Below are 20,635 nucleotides of genomic sequence, written 5' to 3'. Positions count from 1 at the left end.
TGCCCATATATCTATGTAAGAAAAAACTCATAGCAAATACTAAATGTCTGTCTGTACAGGGAGAGACTAAACCTATACATCCAGTGATGCAGATACCCCAAAGCCACCTCAATAACCTTACAGGGTTACCTTCACTTAGGGAAACCTCTAGAAGGTCAGACCAGGAGACCACTCACCCTGAATGACATAGGAACAGACTGTTCTGTTGCAAACCACAAATGCTTTATTTTCCATCTAGAGCACCTATATAAGGCAAGAACTGCCTACACAAGCAGCACTGATTGCCTAGGCCCACTAAAATAACTACATTGCTACAACTCCAGCAGAGTGGAAAATGGCTGCTTTATAGTCTGGGAGCATCCGAATTATGGGGGCGGCAGCACTTAGTCAGGGAGGAGTCTCCCATTTCTATCAGAGGATGGTTTTTTATTGCTTCATTGAAGGCTGTTGCAGGACTGGTGTGTGTAGGAGCAGCTGCTCTTACAGGAATCAGTAATGCAAAAAAGCAGAGCGATAACTGAAGGGAGGATTGGGATTTTTTCAATGGTTCTGCTAGGGCCTGATTTCTTCAAAGGGAGTAAGTTGTAAGAGAAATTTAAAATAAGCTGTTGTTTAGTCTAGAAAAGGCTACAAAAATGTGATAAGAGTTTGGAACTCAAAAGATCTGCTATAAAGAGCTTCCTCTTATTGAATTACTGTGGAAGGGCCAAATAATAGTGGTTTGCATTTGCTAGAAAGGTGATGCAGGTTGGCTGTTAGGGAGGGGCTCCCAGCAGTAACTCAAACCCTGAGGAAAGTCTCTCAGGGAGGAGGCAGGCTCTCTTTTTATCCAAGACACATTTCACCGAAGGGGGTTCAGGGTGGTTTAAGCACAGCAGATCCTGCCCTGGGGACAGAGATAGACTCTAAGCTCTTCTTTTTTTCTTGATGGAAAACATCCTCAAGGCAGCAGAATATTGCGGCTAGCATCAAGTAGCATAGCACACGTACCACACAACTAAAAATAATTTTACAGTCTCATTTTTGTCAGTGTCCCTCCATCCGCGCTAGATACTATGTTTAGATATTGCAGTAAAAGATACTTCTAACACTCCCACAGTGGTGATCCACATGAAACAAGGAGCAGAGATTAGCTCTTAAATTTCACCAGGGAAACTTCACTGATGTTCTGAAAACAAGACAAATATGCAAAGGCCTGTTGCAGGAACATATCTCAATCTGGTTTTGGGCTCTTGGTGATACTTATCCATCCCTAGAAAAAAAAATTATGTAGCAGACACTACAATGACATTGCACAGTCAATTCCTTTGCAGAGGATTTCCAAACCTTGTATAAAATCATTGCAAGGGTGTGAAAATCCCCTGAAAGTAATGAATGACAATGCTTTATTGCATGAAGCTCTCCGAACCCAAGAGAGGAGATGACTCAGTGGCAGAAGGACCTGGACTGTGATTCTCTCAGAAAACTGGAGAGATGCCCCATGTCTCCTTAAACTGCCTCCTGCCTGCTTTGGAGTCTGACACAGCATTAATTTCCAGCCTCAATTTCCAAGGGAGCAGGACACAGAGGGAAGCCCATTCCCTGGGGAGTGCCCTGTGAGTCATGCAAAGATGCTGTTGTTGAAGGAGCAGGAGGAGAGTCCCTCACTGGAGTGTGGTGCCTGGGCTGCATCAGCACAGGCTGCTGTGCTCGGGCAGGGCCACCCGCAAGCTGAGGGAAATCTTTTTACATTTCTCCTTCAGAAATCTAACTTTTTGGACGAAATCTAACTTTAGTTCCTTAGTCCTATGCAAGCTCTGCATACAAGGAAGGGAGCTGCCCTACAGTGGCAGCAGGTTGGATGTATGGATATATCCGTGCTCTGCAGGCTATGCTGACAGGCCTCTCTGGAGCATATGTAAAACACGTGCATGTGCTTGGTAACCTTTACTACTTAAGAAGCAAAGCAGTGCGGAAGTTTTCTGAGGTGCTCAGAATGGGGATGCTGATTGTTTACGGGCACGCTCCTGGTGCGGCCGAGGGGCCGGAGCGGGCCCGCCGGCTCTGCGGGCGAGGCGCCTCAGGCTGCGGATCGGCTGTGCCCCCTGGGCTCTGCCCCCGCCGCGCCCGCCCCGGGCGGGCACTGCCCCTGCCCGCAGCCAACATGGCGCCCGCGGCTTCCCCGCCCCTCGGCGGCGGCCCGGGGCGTGTGCGGGAGCGCGGGCGGGGCGGGCGATGTGGCGAGGTTCGGCCCCTCCTGCCCGGCTGCCACTCGCCGCGGCCCGGGTAGGCTGCGGGAGAGGCCGCGGTAGCGCGGCGGGAGCCGGGGAGGCCGCGGCGCGGTAGGTGGCGGCGCGGGGCGGCCGGTCCCGGCCGGGAGCGGGCGGCGGCGCAGCGCGGGGTTCCTCCCGCGCCCCGCGGCTCTGCCCGGCAGCCGCTGGCCTGCGGGGCCCGCCGGGGTCCGGGGCGGCCGCGGAGCCCGGGGTCCGGGGCAGAAGGGCGGTGGCAGCGGCTGTCACTGCCGGGCCGGCAGCGGCGGTACCCGGGGCTCCGGCGGCCCCGCTCGGCAGCCCTGCGGCTTCGCTCCCTGCGAAAGCGAGAAAGCGCCACGAAAGCTGAACGCCAGACCTCTCGTCACTGGGGAATAGTGTCAGAGAGCAAAGCGGTGCGACCTGGCGCCGCCAGATTCCCCAGGTTGTGTGTGGGCTTTAAGTGCGGATTCGTTTCTTCCTTCCTCCACCAAAGGCCTGAAGGATATGTTTTCACTTTCAGAGATTAAATCCGAAGCGGCGCTGGTGAAGAACTGACATGCTTGACACTTGTCTGCAGTTGCTTGTGTTGCACTTCGTTGTTTACTCGAAAAGGAGAGACTGAGACTCTCTTAGTTGGCTTCTTCTCGGGTTATGATATAACTAATAAAACTGTGGAAAGAGCACCTGGGAACTGAGCATGGTAGGATCTTAAAGAGAAAAGTAGCTGGGATCGACGGGAAGAGGAAGGGGAGGAATGGCATCCCGAGAGAGGCTGTATGAGCTTTGGATGCTTTACTGCAATAAGGTAAATATTTGTGTGTGTTTGCTTTTATCCTCTCTTGTTTGGTAGTCAGGTATTATGATTGTAGTATCTTTTTTCTTGGAAATTGCATAGACATGATTAGCTTCGGTTAGGGTGTAATTGCACTTCTTAGACTATTTACAGCCTCATCCCATGGTTTTCCCTTCAGATTGGTCTTTTTTATGTTTGAGATGAGAATTGCAGTGTTCGTGGGTCAGTTTAAGCAGTTATTGTGGCCATATATTTTAACTATGTGAATGCATACGTTTATATAATTCTTTGTTTTGTAGCACATTAAACTGTACTGTATTGATTTAATTCAGTGCTGCCTAGTATTTAGCTTTGTACTTACTGATTTCTGAACAGCTTCAGTTTTATTTATCTTTATTAGCAAAACCCTTCCCAAAGAGCAGATTTGTTAAGTTACTCCAGAGTCTGCCTTTGCTGGCTATTGCCATAACATCTACGTGCTTCATTAGTAATGAATTTCTTTCACCTTGCAGAAATAATACAAAAATGCTGTCCTGCCTTCATTCGCATTTTATAGTGTAAAGCAATTAATGTGTTTAAAGAACATGTCCTAATTGCTGCCAGGTGAGCTGAGTATGTAGAGAAACTGGATTGCATATTATCTGAATAGGTAGCTGTAAAATAAGTAGAATATAAAAAATAGCTGTAGAGGTGGAGGAAAGGACTGATCTACTGTCATGCAGGAGCTCTGTGGCAAGGGTAGTTTTTGATGGCCTTATTCTCTGGTTTTGCTTTGCCTTTTTGCAGTCTCATGCTTCGTTTGTATTTCAGTTTCTTTAAGTCTCCAATCCAGTAGGACGTTAAGGGTAGAATAGTCCTCCCCTTGTTCTTCCCACCTCATTTCTAGAGAATGCTCATCTCAAGAGCATAGAATGTGAGGTGTTAAGTATGTACAAAGTACTTGTTTTAATTGTATCGTTTCCTAATTTTTGTGCAGCCTTAATCCTCTACATGTTGTTTAAAACTAGTGCAAGCATAACAGCATGGTATTAGTTCTTACTGCTTCCCGTGTGGGTGATCTGCTGGGTTGAACCTTTGCCTTTTAAACCAGTGATAATGGCAGTAGGAAGTGGAGTAGCACTGGAGAAGATGGATGTTTTGCCTATGAGTTCATCGATGTGAGAGGAACAAATGCATTTGGAATACACTCAAAGAATCCAGACTTGACTCAGCTTTGGGAGACACTGAGATATGAGCCAAGTTCTGAATTTCTTTGCTCGGCTGTTTTTTGGCTCTTTCTTCCCTTGTTTAAAATATTCTTTTGTCTGTCTTGGACCTACTCCCCCTTTGCTGGAACCTTTCATTCAGATTGTGTGGTACCCACCTCCATGTTGTTCACATAGCAGTAAGTTTGCATGAAGGAATGATATTAAAAATGTGTAGTTTAGATCACTTAGGGGATGTTCAGTTACTTTATGGGAATGATGTGTCCATAGTCTACTCAGATTTCAGGTGGTAGAGGATGGGCTATTTAAAAAAAAAAAAAAATCTTTTCATATATTCGGTCTCCTCATTAGCTATCTATGACTTTTTTGGCCTTTTTTTTGCTTTCAGACCCATATATTAAGGGCATGATTAAATGCATTTGTTTGTTGATAAGGGCTTGTTCCTAAGTAACAAAACATATATTTTAAAAATAAAATAGTGTCTTCAAAGTATGAGGGCAACTGGAGTGATTTAGAAAAAGGGAGTCTTCACATTTTCAAGAAGTGTTAGGCACAAAACAATTTTTTTCCTTATCTCTCAACTGGTTCAGGTTAATATATCTTATTCTGCCTAAGGCAGGTAGCCAGAATTAGAGTTGGATTAAGCTTGGTGAAGTTAAGAGCAAGAAGCTGTATCTCCATCTTGGGATGTAAAATGTGGGAAGCCTTTATGTAAATTAGTTTGTTCAGTCCAGTTGGAAACATCTTGTGCTTTGCTCAGAGCATTGCACAGAATGGGAAGGTGTAGCAGTAATTACCAGTGACAGGATATAGTGGTTTAGAGAAAAGTTGTTTATACCTGGGACTGCCCAGTGAAGTGTAGTATGTTGCACTGCAATGACTTGGTCCTGGAATGACATCCTGGGAAAGACAGCTAGGCAATTTCTTCCAACTAGAAAAACGGCTGGCGAGTTACAGTTGAGTAAAGAAGGGATTTATTGTGCCACAAATCCCAAATATTTGGCTTTAGCTTTGGCAGCCTTGTTAGCTACAGAAGCAGAGAAATCCAAGCTACTCCTTTGTGATACTTCAGATTGTTGCTAATAGTCTTGTCTTTTGATAATCGGGTCCTTTATGATAATCTTTTAAATACACCACCCTATGCTAAAGCAGTAAGGCTTTTCACAGCTTCAAGTGCTGCATAATGCTGTGTTACCATCTTACCACCTATCCTGGGTCATGACTCTTGTTCTTTCTGATCTCTTGACATCTCTGGCACCATCAGGTGTCAGTTGCAACACTTAGTTTTGTGCAAAGTAACATTAGGAAGTCCTTTCTCCATTTTCATTCTCTTGTGCACTTGAAGAATTGGAGATTTGAGCAGACAGCAACATTAATCAGGGCCTCTGTAGGAGCAGTCTTTGGAGCACACCATGGTGGTTTTAATTTTTCTGTTTCAATTTTTTTTTAAGATGATGTTTGAGTGTCTGCAAGAATTTGGTTTTAGTTGATACTCAGTTGTTTTTCATCTGGCAGTTTCTAATCTAAGGCTGGGATTTGGTTTTGGATTTTTTTTTTTTTTCTTCTGTTTCTCTAAAAGCTGCAGATTACAGTCTGCTGTTACAGATGAAAGTAGTAGCCACATTTCAATTACAATGCTTCTGATGTTGCATGGAAGCAGTTTAAAACTTCATTAGATTTAGTAAAATTTAGATTTCAGTCACTGGGTTGTTATCATGTATTATTCAGAGTCTAAGTCTGTTTTTGTCTTGGGTCTTTTGTTGATTTCAGGTTTTTTTCTTTCTTTTTTTTCAGTTTGTTGATTGATTGACTCTGCAAAGAGTGCCTTGTTAAGGATGTTTTTCAGTTTCAAGTGGTTTTAGTGGTTGGGGGATTTTTTTCTGTTCAGTGAACTGTTAATGTACAATGCCTTTACTCAAATATTGATATGGATGTAAAGTGCTGTCTTCTCATGCAAATGTTGGAATGTGAGTGTTATAAGATAATTGAATTGTGTAGAATAGATAGCAAAATTTTTTTCCAGTAGATTGCCAGTTCAAAGCCTTCAATAACCTACAGAGGAGCATGGAACACTTCTTGTATAAGTGCATATAGAGCAGATACCTGAAAATGCTTTACTAATTTAGGTGTACAGCAGGAGAAGAGCTCCATTAGGTAGAAAAAAAGGACATGCTTTTGTGTGTGTTTGTGACTTCATTTGGTTTTATGTGGCTAAGGTAATCTATCAGCTTTCTCTTGTAACAGTAGACTGTCATGGCTGCAATATTACTATGGTAATATTGCTATTGTAATATTGGCTGATTAGCCTTTTATTAGATATTAATTATATGTCAGTATAGAAAATTCGTTTCTGTTTCATAATCCTCTGAGGTAACTTTTGTCACAGATTCAAATTAGAGATTCAACCTTTGCCTTATCTGTAAGATTTTAACTATATGTAGTTCGTCTCCAGTTGTTCTGGTAGGTATTTCAGACTCTTAGACATAAAGCATGTCAGGATTTCTGATATTTTAGATTTTTTTCAGAAAGTGTTCAGATAGCCTTTTATATGGAGATTTTTCTAGTCTATGAAAATAAAAGGGATCCTAGTTGCCTTCATAAGGGGTTTCAAAGGCATTAATGCAAGTGCTTAACTGCCACATGCACATCAGAAAATTTTCAGTTTTCATGATACTACAATGGTTCTGAGCTGCTTCTAACACTCTTGTCTTCAATATAACCTTCATTTTATTTAAACACTGCCTTTTCCTGTGAGAGGACACAGTGATTTGAAGGGAAAGCTGTGAATGTTCTTCACACAGTTTGGAGCCTGTGCTTCCCATTTTAGAGGGAACATTCAACGTTGGTGTCATTGATACAGTCGGAACTGCGTGTGTTAGCTGATCATAATGATCTGGTCTTTACTAATGCAGAGAGCTGAGACAGTCACCTCCCATGCTGTGTTAAGAGCAGCAGACCTGTGCATAAGCTGTTATCTCAAATGTGCTTTCTTAGCTTGTACTGTACTTCTCATTTGTTTTTACAAAATGTAATTGTATTGGGATAAAGATGTTGTGGTTTTCTCTTTGGCACAGAATGGGATATCTGTATATTATCAATGTATTCTCATGTAATATTGTAATATTGTTTCCCAAAGAAATGTGGATTTAGCCAAATTATGCTTTGTTGTGGTGAGAAGCATGTAATTCAACAAAAATATAATAATCTTTGATGTTGAATTGTAAGCCCCATGTGAAAAACTGACCTTTGCATCCCAAATGTGATCTCATCCTGATTTGGCTTGCCCTTGTCTTCTTTCTTGTGCAGTTGCTGACTTGTCAGTCATGCAAATCACACTGCTACATATCGCCTTTGTTAGATTTGATAAAGAAGTATTCAGTTTACAGTTAGATGAATGTTTGAGCAAACCAAATGCTCAGTAAAAGTAGTTTTTATAATTCAGTGTCATGTAAATTCATACCTCTGCTGAAACTAGTGAGTGAAGTCTTAGAAGGAATTGCTGTGTAAGATATCTTTTCTGTAGACTGTTTTAAGTAAATCTCTGCATTCCTAGGGAGTGTTACTTGTAGAAGATCATGTCACAAGTCACTTGTGGCCATGTCATGGTAAAAATATCTTTGTCTCTATTCAAGCTGAACTAAGAATGGGTATAGATAACAACAGTTGGTCTTCAGTTCTGAATTAAATGCTATTTAAAGAGATGTCTCCTAGTCCAAGAACATAATTCTGATACTTACAAATATAGAACTTTTCATATAAATAACCGACATGAGTATATGAGACATCAGTCTCTTGAGTGGCTGTTTCCTTCCTTAATTATGGGCCAGGGTGACCTTGTGCTCGTAGTTGTTCAGAGATTGACACAGAGAATGCAGACTTTATGTTGCAGTGAGACAGCAGATAAATCTAAACAGGCAAATTTGTAAAAAAAAAGGTAACATTTTACAAGCTGTGAAGAAATTATTGTTGCTCCTTCTGTAATATATTTGGCAGTACATATATGTAGCTGCTACTGCTGGATACACTAGAGTCTGAGGTTTGTCTATTTCTTTGATGTAAGATTCAGGGCTTTAGTGGTGTCCAGCATGTGGTTAGAATTCCCACATGTCTATGGGTTTGTGGATCAGCACTTTACAGAGCCAGTGAGAAACATCCAGTTCTGAACAGACCAACAAATATAATTCAGATCAAGCTTTTATTGACATGAAAGAATTGAGTGTCTTCTTAAATGTAATGATATATCACAAACTACAAACACAGGCTTCAGGTTGTTGGTGCTCTAATATAGAGTGAATGTAACAAACCCTGGATCATTGTGTGTGTCTGAATTACAGCTCTTTGAATTTGGTAAGCTGGGCAGATCTGGGGATAACGTGTGTCTTGATAAAAAAGTATTGCCAAAACAACTCAAATATGCAGTATGTTTCTGCTGATTAGAGAAATGAGAGAAAGGCTTGCTAGCTGCCCATTGAACAGCATTGGAGCTTAAGACCTGAATCCAAATGTTGTCAATAGATACTGTTAAAATATTTACAGCCTTCAGAAAGGTTAAACAGCTGCTGTAGAAGTGAGAAGAGCTGCTCTAATTACTGAACTTTTCTTGCTGAAAGAATTATATGTGAATAGGGGAACAAATGTCAAAACATGCACATCTCAACAGTACAGATAAGTGTCTTTTTTCTTAAAAAAAACACCAAATTTTTCAAGTCTAACTTTTCCAGTTTATCTTTGACTACATGGGAGGCTGCAGTGGAGGACAATGTGAGATACAACAGGGAACACCAAGAAATGAAAATTTTATTTGATTATTCTCCTCATAAACCCTGTCTTAAGTTTGGCATCTCAGGCTTCTCCAAGTGTCTACAAGTCTAAACATTAGCTGTGAGTTTTCTGTGCTGGTAAGTATGGATGCTAGCTTTGGAGCAGGCTGCAGGCCCATGGCCTCTCAGTCCTGCCTGAGAAGCTAGCCTGGGAAATTCATAGGAGGATTTCAAAACAATCCTCAGAGACAGAAAACAACTGCCAGGTGCTGTTTGTCTGTCCTCTTGTTTTCCTTGCAGGAGAGAGTCAGGGGGGTAGTGTGCCCCACTGACCAATGATGGTGATGTAGCACTTTACTAACCAATAAGAGTTTCCTTTCTGTACTTTCCACGTATCTGTCTATAAGACAAGCCTAGAGCAATAAACTAGAGAGATTCTCCTGTTGTGACTCCCTTGAGAGTCCATGTCGTTCTTTATCGCCGTTCCCAATCAGAGCGACAGGTGAGATGTTTGTGTTTGTTTATGCATTCTCCGATATTTAAAGCAATTTTGATAATCTAATTTATGATTGAGGCTTATATTTGCCTTTAGTAAGCAATGGGAATAAGTGATATTAAATATATAGTGGGTGGGTAAAGCTCTTGGGAGTAAAGCAGGGTATAGAAAACAAATGTGTTATTTACAGGAATCTGTCTCTAGTTAATTGTGCTCATCATTTAACAACTGAACCAGCAGAAGTGCAATGGATGCCAAACAGCATTTGGACGAGTAACCCATATTCTACTATGCCATAGTTTTTGAGTTTTGTTTTGTTTTTTTTTTAAGTGTGCTTTTGAAAAGTGGATTTGGGGTTTTTAAATGATACACCTTCAGTGTATACATGAATTATACCTTCAGTACATTAAATAAGGCCAAGTGAGACTGCGGAGGCAAAACCAAATAGTTAAATCCATAGCTAAAGATACAGAAATTTGTTTTAGTTTAATTTGGTGTAATCACATGACACTTTGAAACAAATACAGACTTATTTTACTAAACTGTACTCAAGTTCTCAGCCTTTATCTGCTGAAAGACATGACTAGGCAATGTTTAGTATTGATACAGTGAAATAGGCTGATGTTTTACTGTTGTAGCACCATCCTGCTTCCATTCTGTCTATGATAAACTTGTACTGTCTCTTGCACTACACTGAAAGTTAGAAACTCACTGGGGCAAAAGCTGACTTTGTGTGTGTAGGTGCTAAAATTTAGCCTTTTTCTCATGTAAAATAATGGCATAATTTGGGGTTTAAAAGCAATTAAGAGGTAAAATCTCAAGCTTTCCTAAGGTATAGTTTGAATTTTCATCAAATTTAGGCTGATCTAGACACTGCAGACTTTTGACATCATGTTATTTTAGTTGCCTTTGAATTATTTTGGATGCTTCCCCTTAAAACACAACTTCCAGTTGGCTCACGTGCCAGCTTTGATGGGAAAATTGAATGTTAATAGAATGTAATTTATTACAGTATGGTAAATTCCTGATAAGTGCTCCATGCAGTGGACTCCAGAAGGCTGAAACAGGGTATACCAGCTTGTACATGGGGCTTGCCTAGGGGGTACTTTCTGTCAAATGTGAAGACATTAAAATCTGAGTTCCCATTAATTAGATTCATCCCATGGGTGGTATCAGTAGCATGCCAGTTTCAAGCTACAAGGCTGTAATTGTATCATCATTCAAAAACAACAGCAACAATAAAAAAGGCAAGAGAAAGAAAAGTAGAGGCTTTACTTCTATTTTAGTAAGAAAATTCTTTCATTTTGATTTTCCAGTTTGTTGGTGATCTGAAGTAAAAAGGAAAATGAATAAAAGTGTTTGGATTATCTTTAACTTAAGGCAATACTAAAAGATTAAAAATATTTTTTGTTTGTTTTGAAAAGAGAAGAAAAATACTAAACTTGACTTTAAAGTTTGTGAGCTAAATTTTATCGTGATTGACAGCTATAGGCTTATTTTGGTATAGATCCCTATGCTAAGGAGAATTTTTAACTTGTCCCAAAAATAGTTGTTTCCATCATGATTCATTGCAACTTCCATTTATAAAACAAAGCATCACCACTCCATCCCTTTTTGCTTTTAATTCTGGAAATGGAACAGAATGCTTGTGTGGATGTTGAAAATTGAGATTTATTGTTACTTGCCAGGAGCTTTTTTTCTTTTGGATCCGCTGATTCAAAAAAATCAGTATTTTGATTATAATGGAAATTTGTACCCAAAGGTGATTCCCCAATCAATTATAATTGATTGATTGAATTTATCAAGGCAGTTATATGAGTTTAGAATGGTTTATCATGAAGTCTTTTATTAATTCTAACTGCTGTGTTGCTGCTATAACAAAGCTTTTCATATTTTATTTTGGCATTTTATATGAAAGGTTCACAAAAAGCATAAGCACTGTCATATTTCACAGTAAAGGCTGCTAGGAGTTCTCATGCTGGAAATGTAGCCTTTTATATCTGAAAACATGGAGAGGGAAGATCTCCCTTAACACAAATCTTCTAATTCCCAAATGAATAGTTTATTTCAAACACTGTTGAGAAATGTTCTGCAATTCTGCATTATGCAGACTACTTAAATTAATTTAAAGATGGGTAAACTCACCAGTGATCTAAAGGCAGTGTTTCATATTTAGTTTCCTAATGTTACATTTTGTAAGTCTGATTCAACCTTGACACCAAAGGATTGTTCTTATTTTAAATAAAATGCTTGGGGATAGGGGATTAGTTATGATAATGCCAGTGCCAGTGAGATTTTATGGTTGTGCTTCTAAGCACAATCCACTTTGAAGGTTGACTGAGAGCTAGCACAGGAGTCAGACCCGGCTGGCTGTTTGATGGCTGCATGTTAAATTTAATGACTTCAAACAACTGGCTTGTCAAACAAGTCAGGCTTGTCTGATAGTTGGACTCTGAACTGCCCTGCAGGGAATTTTTGCCTTTAGAGCATGGAATGTGACACTGCAAAGAGCCTCGGGTGGATCCAGCTTTTGTTTATAGCAACTAATACTTCCTGAACATATCTATAAAATTCTACTGAGCTTTGCCCTTCCAATTCTTTTCCTGAAGCCTTAATAGAGATGGAAGTTACTACTAAATCGAAAAGAAACCCTTTAGATAAATACGTAAATAGTGTCGGTTTGAAACCTTGGGTAAATGTGCCTATATTCCACTGGCACATGGCTGATGACTTTCAGTTGGGAGGACTTCGGTGCCAGTTTCATGTAAAATGTTTTCACTTAACTGAGAGCTAGCTGTAAGACTACTACTACCTGGCTTCTTAATGGATCTAAAAAAATGTTATATTGGTTCAGACATTTCTTGTGACCTTCTTGCATAGGCAGACTGAAAAATGAGAGTGTATTAGAACATTTTTGTCATTCATTTAATCAGTTTTCATAGGGACTAGAAGAGGTTCTTGTAATTTCCAGACAATTTAGTGTATCAAAGCCTAGAAAGTCTGTCCCAAGCTAGTGCAGATTTTGGCTGTAGTTTCTTTTCACTTAATTTTCTTAGAGAAGGTCGTGTCTGTCTGAAGGGCAGATCCTCACTGGCTATCGGCTTTGCCTCAGCATGATTCAGTGCTGAAGGTGGTGAATTGAGTGCTTGTCTAAGAACAGCCATGCTACTTTATACATCCATATTGCAGGTGTTAACACTCCATGGGAATCTTGATAATTGTTTGGTAGTGTTCAGTCACACTATTGCATACTGGGGACCAGTACAGTGGGTTTATCTAGCAAATGTTTTGTTTTTTTTTTTTCTTTCTTTCTAGCATTGTACTAACTGTTGGAAAAGAAATAAACCAAAAACCTAAGCCTCCTCTGGCTGTTTAATGGGAAACAGTATTTTTAGTGTGTTATGGTTTTGAGTGGTTTTTTTGGTTGTTTTCAGTACCTGTTAGGAATCCTCTGCTGCTCAGGCCTGGCAGTGTTGTGTTTTTTTTTTTTTTGAGTGTAAAGAGCTGTAGCAACTCTTTCAGGGAAATGGAGGCCTGAAGAGTGGTGTGTCATTGTGCTGGGTTGGGTTATTTGTTTGTTTTTTTAATGAAAACCACAAGTATTTAGGGAAGGGAAGGAACAAGGAAGTATTTTCACTTTCAGGTGCTCTGAGCTACGTTTGATTTAATAGGCACAAAGGATTTTTTCATGAGTGCAGGCAAACGACTGCTATAGCACTTGCTACAGCAGTTTCACAGGCCTCCACTACAATGGGCTGAGCTCAGAAGCCTAAGCTTAGCCTCTGAAAACCTGTGGCTATCAACAAAAGAACTTTTATACTCCTGGGCTCTTTATTTTGTTTTTCAGGGTTTTTTAATAGATTTTCACTTTTCTTACGATTGCACCTTTAAGATAGCCTTATTAAAACTCTGATTGTTTCAGTTTATCACTTTGAAGAGAATGGCTGACTTAAATTGGATTTTCCCTTCTTGGAGTTCAAGCTGTGGGGAAATTACCTTCCAGAAGTTTTAAGGTGTACAGTTTCTATATGTGAATTATTATTCAAGTAAGTTATATAAATTTGTCCCACACAAAAGCTAGGCAAGTTTCAGATTAATAAATGGAAAGTTTAGTTAGGCTTGTAACTTAGAAGGCTTTAAGTTTTCAGAAAATAGCATTTCTTATCTTTCAGTAATTGGAAACTTGTAACTGGTGAAAGGCATTTTATTACCACTTACAAGCTTCTTCCTGCTTTTACTGCTGCTGTACAAATAAAAAATGTCTTTCTTGATTTCTTGCTGATCTCACAGGACATGTCTGCAGACTGTGTGTGGTGGGACTGGAGAAGAATACCAATCCTCACACTGGTTTATCACAGTTCAGCCTTGTGGCGTATTATCAAAGCATACGTTGCTTTGTAAACCGTGCTTTAAAAGTGCATCTTCAACCAGCACCACAAAAACAAATTGGAGCTGTTTTCTGACATACAGCCTCCAGCTACCTGTCTGCACAGTGATTACAAAAGGATAATTTTCAAAGAGGGGAAATGCATCCCATAGCTTTTGCTGCTCCTCTGGTAGCAAGGCTTCTGAGTATTTATAATACTTTATTCTGGTGTTCTGCTGCTTCCTTAGGAGGACCACAGATGTAATGTAGTAGCTCACAATTTATAATGAACCAGGTGGAGCTGACGTTGCAGTTCAGTGATTTGTTGCCCTCAGTAGCAGCATGGATCCCATGGGATGCTCTCTTCTGACACCTTATGACACATATTGGTCATATTGCAATGTGTACTAGCTTGGAAAGTTGATTTGGCGCTGGAGAACACAAATGAATTAATGTTAAAGTAAGGTTAATTTGTGTTCTGCTGTTAATATGGTTTACCACTTCTGTTGTGGGAAAATAGAGGATAGTTGAAAAGGTGAGTGGGGGGAGAACTTAACAGAAATACATTATTTTTCATTTTTGATTCCATCAAATTTAAACTCCAGATTAAGTGGGAGCAACTGACCTCAAGAAAAAGTTCAGTTCAAGATAAAGATGCTGGCTAGGATAATTGCATTGTACATAAAATCACAGTGTAAACAAAACAGCTGATAATTGTTGTTACTGCCTGGTTTTACTATGAATTTGGAATTTTAAACCACTGTAAGAAGCCTTTGTTTCTCCTAAACCATGATGCCTTTGGTTTGGAAGAATGTAAGATGCATTTGACTCACATAGGCAGGTCTTCAGAAAGGTTGTATGTATTGAGCTGTGTTTTAGGACATTTATATGTGCTTTTCCAAGCGTAACATTTACCATTTTCAGTTTCCTTTCTTAAACCTGCTTCAGTAAAATGTAGATTTCTTGCAGCTTTCAACAGGACACTGGTGCCTGGGATCTGCAATGATTGCTGGTAATAAAGGCAAAGAAAACCCAGGCCAAATCTGAAGTTTGAAAGCTGTTTATAACTTCTGTTTCTAACATTTTTGAAATCCCTTACATATTGTAATTGTAGCCCATCTGCTAAATATTTTGTCACTTTTTCCTGGAGTGAACTTCTACTTCACAAGTTTTCATTTTTGTTCGTTTCTGGAAAGGAGGCATGCCTCTGTTAGCTGGTGTATAAATGGTGATCTATTTCTTGGTGTTTCTCATGTTGCTAAGTGATCTTGTTTACCTTTTTGGCTTCATGATTTTTTTTTAAAAAAAAAAATTCCAAGTGGTTTTGAGTTAATGCTGTTGCTTGGATGGAAATCTCTAGATTTGACTCTGAGTCAACCATTGCATAAACCATTTTCTGCTGGCACATACCAGTAGCACTACCTGATATTTTGATATCAAATCTGATTATTTTAATAACTTGGAATATTACATTATTAATTGAATGTCAGAGGATTGAGATAGAAGGGAGTTGGGCTGAATAGTGTGCTGCAGGGAATGACCAAATAGTACTGCAGTTCTTGGTTTTTACCAGCACTGGGAGGAGTTCTAGTGGTAAAGTAGATTGAGCAGTATGTGCTCTACAGGTAGGCAAAAACTTCTGGCTCTTTCATAACATGTGGTTTACTCTTGCCATCTGTATAAGTGCTATTTCTTGCATATTTTGTCTGCCAGTGTTCTCTTATCCCTAGTCTGGATAGCTTTGTAAAGGTATTGTAGTTCAAAGGTAAAGAAGCTTGAAACTGATTTAGGCTATATCATTAAAAAGGAGCAAACAGGCACTTAATATAATTTTGTCTTTTGCCCTACCCTTCCCCTTTTCTCATCCTTGACTTTTGTTAAAGCAATTTAAAGTCAGATAATGTTGTTATTTGCGCATCAGATTTCATGGTGACCAAGAAAAACAGGTTTTTTACACAAGTTTGCTGTTAGCAATTAGAAATGAGCCTGAGCTGTGTCAACAATTATAATTTTGGAATATGAATAGAATCAATCTAGTATTTCTTGTTGGATTTCAAGGAGAAGTTTCTCATGCCAAGGAAGGAGCAGTTTGTTCAACAGGGAAAAAGTCACATAAGTTCAGTTTTTGCACGTGTATGTGGCCATTGTCATCAGAGGCACGGACACATGGATATGGCAGCATTTCTGTTCATTACTTCCCTGTGATTGTTTTGTCCTTTGTAGCCTGAGCTATATTGTAATTACTAAAATTACTAAAGGGGGCTCCCATGCTTTATAGCTCCTGTACTTGCTGTGGAAAGAAGCTTTGAGAAGAGCTTTGCACCACTTGAGGTTCTGGATTTATGTGTTTGTTGTATTCTGAGATTGTTTTGTTTGCATTGTTTTTTTTAACTCTGTTTTGTTTGGTGATTTTCCCCTGTGGAGGGCTCTTTTGTAAGTTACTGTTTTGCACTGACAAGGACTCTGTCAGTCTTTCTTGGTGACTCTTTCTTTTACATTGATATTGCTGCAGAAGAGTGTGTGTGTGTGTTAGAGATACTCACTGTTTGCTCTTTGATCTTAATTCTGCAGGGAAACATTATCTTATTTGGGAACATCTGTGGTAATATAAAGGCAACAAACGAAAGGGAGGAGGAACAGAAGAGGGAAAAGGATGATGAAAAATGTTTTCAACTTCTGCAAAATCTTTTAAATTATGGAGTAGATTCAGAAATCATTTGTAATCTCAAATACTTCAGGCAAAAATTTTAAACTGCTTTGAAAAATATTTGTAGCATGGAGTGGGACTGTGTGCATGTGTATTAATGGACAGGACTGAAAAGTCCTGGCAGAGAAATATGTTAGCTATGGGCTGGCAACTTGTTTTTGAAAATTAAGCAGCTTGACTTCTAAGTAAGACTACCTGAAATGCATATTTTGGTAGAACTTCCCTGTGTGGTTTGCAGTGGTCTAATATCTGTCCTATTTCCTGGGGCAATGTCCAGCCCTGAGGGACTGCTGGTCACAAACACAGTCTTTGTGCTCTACTGGGAAGCTTAAATATAATTTTCTATCTGTTTTATAGCTATCTAGTATGCAGGTCACAGTTTCTGCATTGTCTTTCTGAACACCATCTGTCTCTAATCTGCTGTTGTTTGCCATATTGACCCATGATCGAAGCAAAAGTTATTTTGTGATTAGGATTGCTGTTAGGGCTCTTACTTAGTTTCGTGAACCTTAAGGAGTGTTGTGTACTGGTACCTATGGTATCAAGACCAGAACACATTCTAGTAAGTTTGTGAAGCTGGTATGGATGACTCTGGAGAATAAGTTAAGATTGTTCATGAGGGGAAAAGCTAAAATGCTTTGGTTGACAGTGGTGCAAGAGGAGATGCATCAACTAATGAATAGAGCAAAAATGTCCCATCAGCACAATGTGGCTGAAAATTTCCAAGTACACCAGTGGTTGTTTTTTCTTTTGGTTCTAAAAAATGTGTATTCCTCCCTTTCTCCCAGTTGAAATGCATTAAACAGTAGCTTTTTATTTGAGGCAGTACTGCAGAGTTGTTGATAGATGACGTTGAGTGCAATATTGCCTAATGCTCTCTTCCTTTCTACAGAAAGATCCAGATTACCTGAAGCTCTGGTTGGATAGTTTTGTGTCTAGCTATGAACAGTTTCTGGATGTGGACTTTGAGAAGCTGCCAACAAGGTATGTAGAATTACAGACCTGTTCATCTTTCCCTGATATCTGAAACACACCTGGCTGGGAGCCCAGTCTTGTTCAACGGCAGTGCTGCCTTTAAACAAAAGAAAGTTTTTTTGTTGTTAAGTGGCACTCCCATACATTTCAAGGTGAAGTTGGGTTGGGAATGATGAAACTAGACAAATACTGGTATTTGCATTATATTAGGAAATCGGCATGAGTGCTTCTTATTCTTGCTCATAGAAATATAATTGTTATTCCTTGTGTTCCTCATAATTTTTTTGAATAAGTATTTATTAAATGTCGCATATGAAATAGTGTTTACTATCTGCATCAGCAGTGACAGAAGAGAAGCAAGATATAGGTAAAGAGTTTGTGATTTTACTTCAGGGATTGCTTTAAGGTTGAATGAAATACTCAATGAAAGATTTGGATATCTTAGTTGAAAACATTTAAAAATTAAAATATGCACCAGATATAGACTTGAGAGTGATCTCCTTTCATCCACAAAGACTTCAGGGTAAGAGTGTTGCTGACGTCCCTCATGTTGCTGACCAAAAGCTCCCACTTAAAATCATGAGAGTCTGTTGGAGCCTGATTTCAGAGTTTCATATTCAGTACTTTAAATTTGTATGCTGTGTTATCATGATTGTGTTTTCATGTCTAACTTTGAAAATGAGGAGTAAAAACTTAGGTGTTGGGTGTTTTCTCTTGCTTTTATGGTGCTTGGATGAACTAGGGATTTTAAGAAAAAACAAATGTTAAAGGATTCAGATTTCATGAGAACTGCTGTCAGTATTATAGCTGATACAACTAATGGTGTTTGAAAGCAAAGAATGGTGCACCTTGCATGGTGGCTGCATTCCAAGCCTTGTTGAAATCAATGGAAATTCTTTAATGGGCTTTGGATCAGATCCTGTTTGAAGTGCAAGTGATAGCCTCGACTGTTACAAGGAAATGAAGAATGCTGCAACTGGATCTCAGCAGATAAAGCCTGGACTTCCCAGCTCTTTGTATTAAAAATTTCTATATGAGTGCAAAATGTATAGTGCAATTACCAATGAGCCAGACCTTCAAGTTAATACTGTGCTCTTTCTGAGAATTTATTCCTTTGTAGTATCAAAAATGCATCTTATGATGTTTAGTTAAGAGAAAAGTTTGCCCTTTGACACAGGTTATCTTTAGCATACTCTATCGTATTGAAATATGAACACTAGAAGAAAAGAATGTCTTGGAACTTTGATTTTAAGGGTTTTTTTTTAATTTATATGTACTCTGAGTTTAAGTGTTTTTTAGTGTATGTGTTCATGGTTTTCATGTTGATTTTTTTTTCAACAACATAAAGCTTAGTTATGCAGAACAGTTCCAGCATCTTCATTGTGATAAATGGTGACTTTAGTGGGTGTAAAAATAATGTGTGTTTTTCTGAGCTTAATGACAGGATTAGTGATTTAATCTGGAAGAATAGCAGCATGTGGATTTAGACTCATTTGTGTAACAGATGTAAAGAAAAAGCATCAAAACAACATAGGGATGAAGGCAGATCATTCCTGTGCTTTTATGCTGCATTAAAAAAAAGAAACAAACCTATGGCAATCAGATATTAGAATTAATAAAGAATTGCAGTTTCTGGCCATACTTGCATTTTTGACATAATCAGACATTGAAAAGTGAAAAGTGTTATCTGTTTGGGCTTTGTCAATTCGTATTACAGGCCTTTCCATTGTGAAAACAGCAATACTGGGTGCATGAAAAAGAAAAGTAGGTCAGTGTGGAACCACCAAATGCTGATTTCCAGTGACTCCAGGGGCCACAGGACCCTGTGGACTCACTTTATTTATTTATTTTTTAAACTGGATTCCTTATTAGACAGCTAATTCTATCTATTGCTCTTAAAGTATGATGCTAGCTAAAATGAGAAACTAACTGATACTTTTTTTTTTTCCTGCTATAAGTCTTGGTATGTTTTTCAGCTAAATGCCTGAAGGACCTTGATGCCAGGAAATAATGAGAAATTGTTTAGGGAGAAGGCTTTACAGATTGCTGGACACACTAACCTTTTGGAAGACAGACATGAAATTCGTGCCAACCTAAAACATATGTGGGGGTTTTTATCATCCAAGAAAATACTAGTTAAGAAATGTAAAGATTCTATTACAGGTTTGGTTTTGGGTTTTTTCCTTCCTGAAAGAAGGACTCTTAATTGGCACTGTCAGTTGATGATTTAACTCATAAGAAATTTTTTTCTATAAATTAGAATATCTAATTTCCTGAAGTCTGCTTTGGAAATGTGAAAGATGCTAAGCAGTACAGAATTAGGAAACCTCTAAATATAGTGTGTGAGTGTATCCAGTATGATTTGACTGTAAAAGTAGAGCTTATACAGTTACACAGCTTATAGGCTTACACAGCTTCAGTTCTACCCCACCTTTGTGCCTCTACTCTGTATGAAAAGGTCCACTGATCATGTTATTAATGACTTTGCTGTAAAGGTGAATATAGCTATGCTAATGGTTGGATCGTTGAGCACAAAAGACCAGCAGACCTGTATGTTATTTCCCTCAAAACATGTATCCGTGTCATATATATTTACCATAAAAAGGATAAAACCTTTACCAGCTGGTCTGAGGATTTTTTCCCCTTGCTGCAGAGGAATTGTCATTTGATTCAATAGTTTGAAAAAATAACAAAGGCCTCTGGAGTGTTGTCATACTTTTTTTCTGCTTTTGGTTTGCATGATCTTGAGCAAAGGAGCTTAAAGGAAGCTTGTGCAAAGTATCACAGAAACCATATTTTATTAACTTGCTGACTTCAAATCCACATAAAAATGATGCAGAAATCATGATAGGAATGCTGATTACATGGCTGTTGAAAAGTAAAACCTGGTTTGCTACAGCAGTTTCTTCGCAAGTGTTTTTCCCAACCACTGTCAGAGGAGAGTTCCCAGTGTGTGTTTGAGCTGGAATAGGTGCATACAATGTGGAGGTGATTCAGTTCCCTTTCAGACACCTGACATAATTTCTATGGCTGCATAGCCATGTTAATGTAACAAAGGAAATTACCAATAAAAAGAACCCAAATGTGTCAAGTTCTTTGACA

At 39.1% G+C, this 20,635-nt stretch overlaps 2 protein-coding genes across 9 annotated transcripts in view; one reads left to right on the top strand and one right to left on the bottom strand.

Moving 5' to 3' along the window:
• Positions 1-2,152, bottom strand: part of LOC111932427 (uncharacterized) — a 31,628-nt gene extending 29,476 nt beyond the window's left edge. Inside the window, exon 1 of one of the 6 annotated variants that reach the window (XM_086897523.1) lies at positions 1,925-2,152. Coding sequence is in view for 1 of the 6 variants with exons in the window: in XM_086897522.1 (XP_086753648.1) it covers positions 1,442-1,482 (41 nt within the window). In the remaining 5 variants the exon portion in view is untranslated. Of the gene's footprint in view, positions 1-176 lie in introns of all 6 variants that reach the window. The other 5 variants (XM_023931517.2, XM_086897525.1, XM_086897522.1 and 2 more) reach the window with 5 other exon arrangements.
• Positions 2,153-2,204: 52 nt separating this feature from the next.
• The window catches only part of NBEAL1 (neurobeachin like 1), a 70,934-nt gene continuing 52,503 nt past the window's right edge, over positions 2,205-20,635 (top strand). For all 3 annotated transcript variants that reach the window (XM_086897508.1, XM_086897507.1, XM_086897506.1), the window contains exons 1-3: positions 2,205-2,321; positions 2,752-3,036; positions 17,451-17,542. In XM_086897508.1, the coding sequence (XP_086753634.1) occupies positions 2,986-3,036; positions 17,451-17,542 (143 nt within the window). In that variant the 5' untranslated portion in view covers positions 2,205-2,321; positions 2,752-2,985. The remainder of the gene's footprint in view (positions 2,322-2,751; positions 3,037-17,450; positions 17,543-20,635) is intronic.

The sequence above is a fragment of the Cyanistes caeruleus genome, chromosome 7 (assembly GCF_971803275.1).
Source record: "Cyanistes caeruleus chromosome 7, bCyaCae1.hap1.1, whole genome shotgun sequence".
Classification (NCBI taxonomy): domain Eukaryota; kingdom Metazoa; phylum Chordata; class Aves; order Passeriformes; family Paridae; genus Cyanistes; species Cyanistes caeruleus.
The sequence above is the reverse complement of the archived record's forward strand: the minus strand, read 5'-3'. Positions and strand labels throughout refer to the sequence as shown.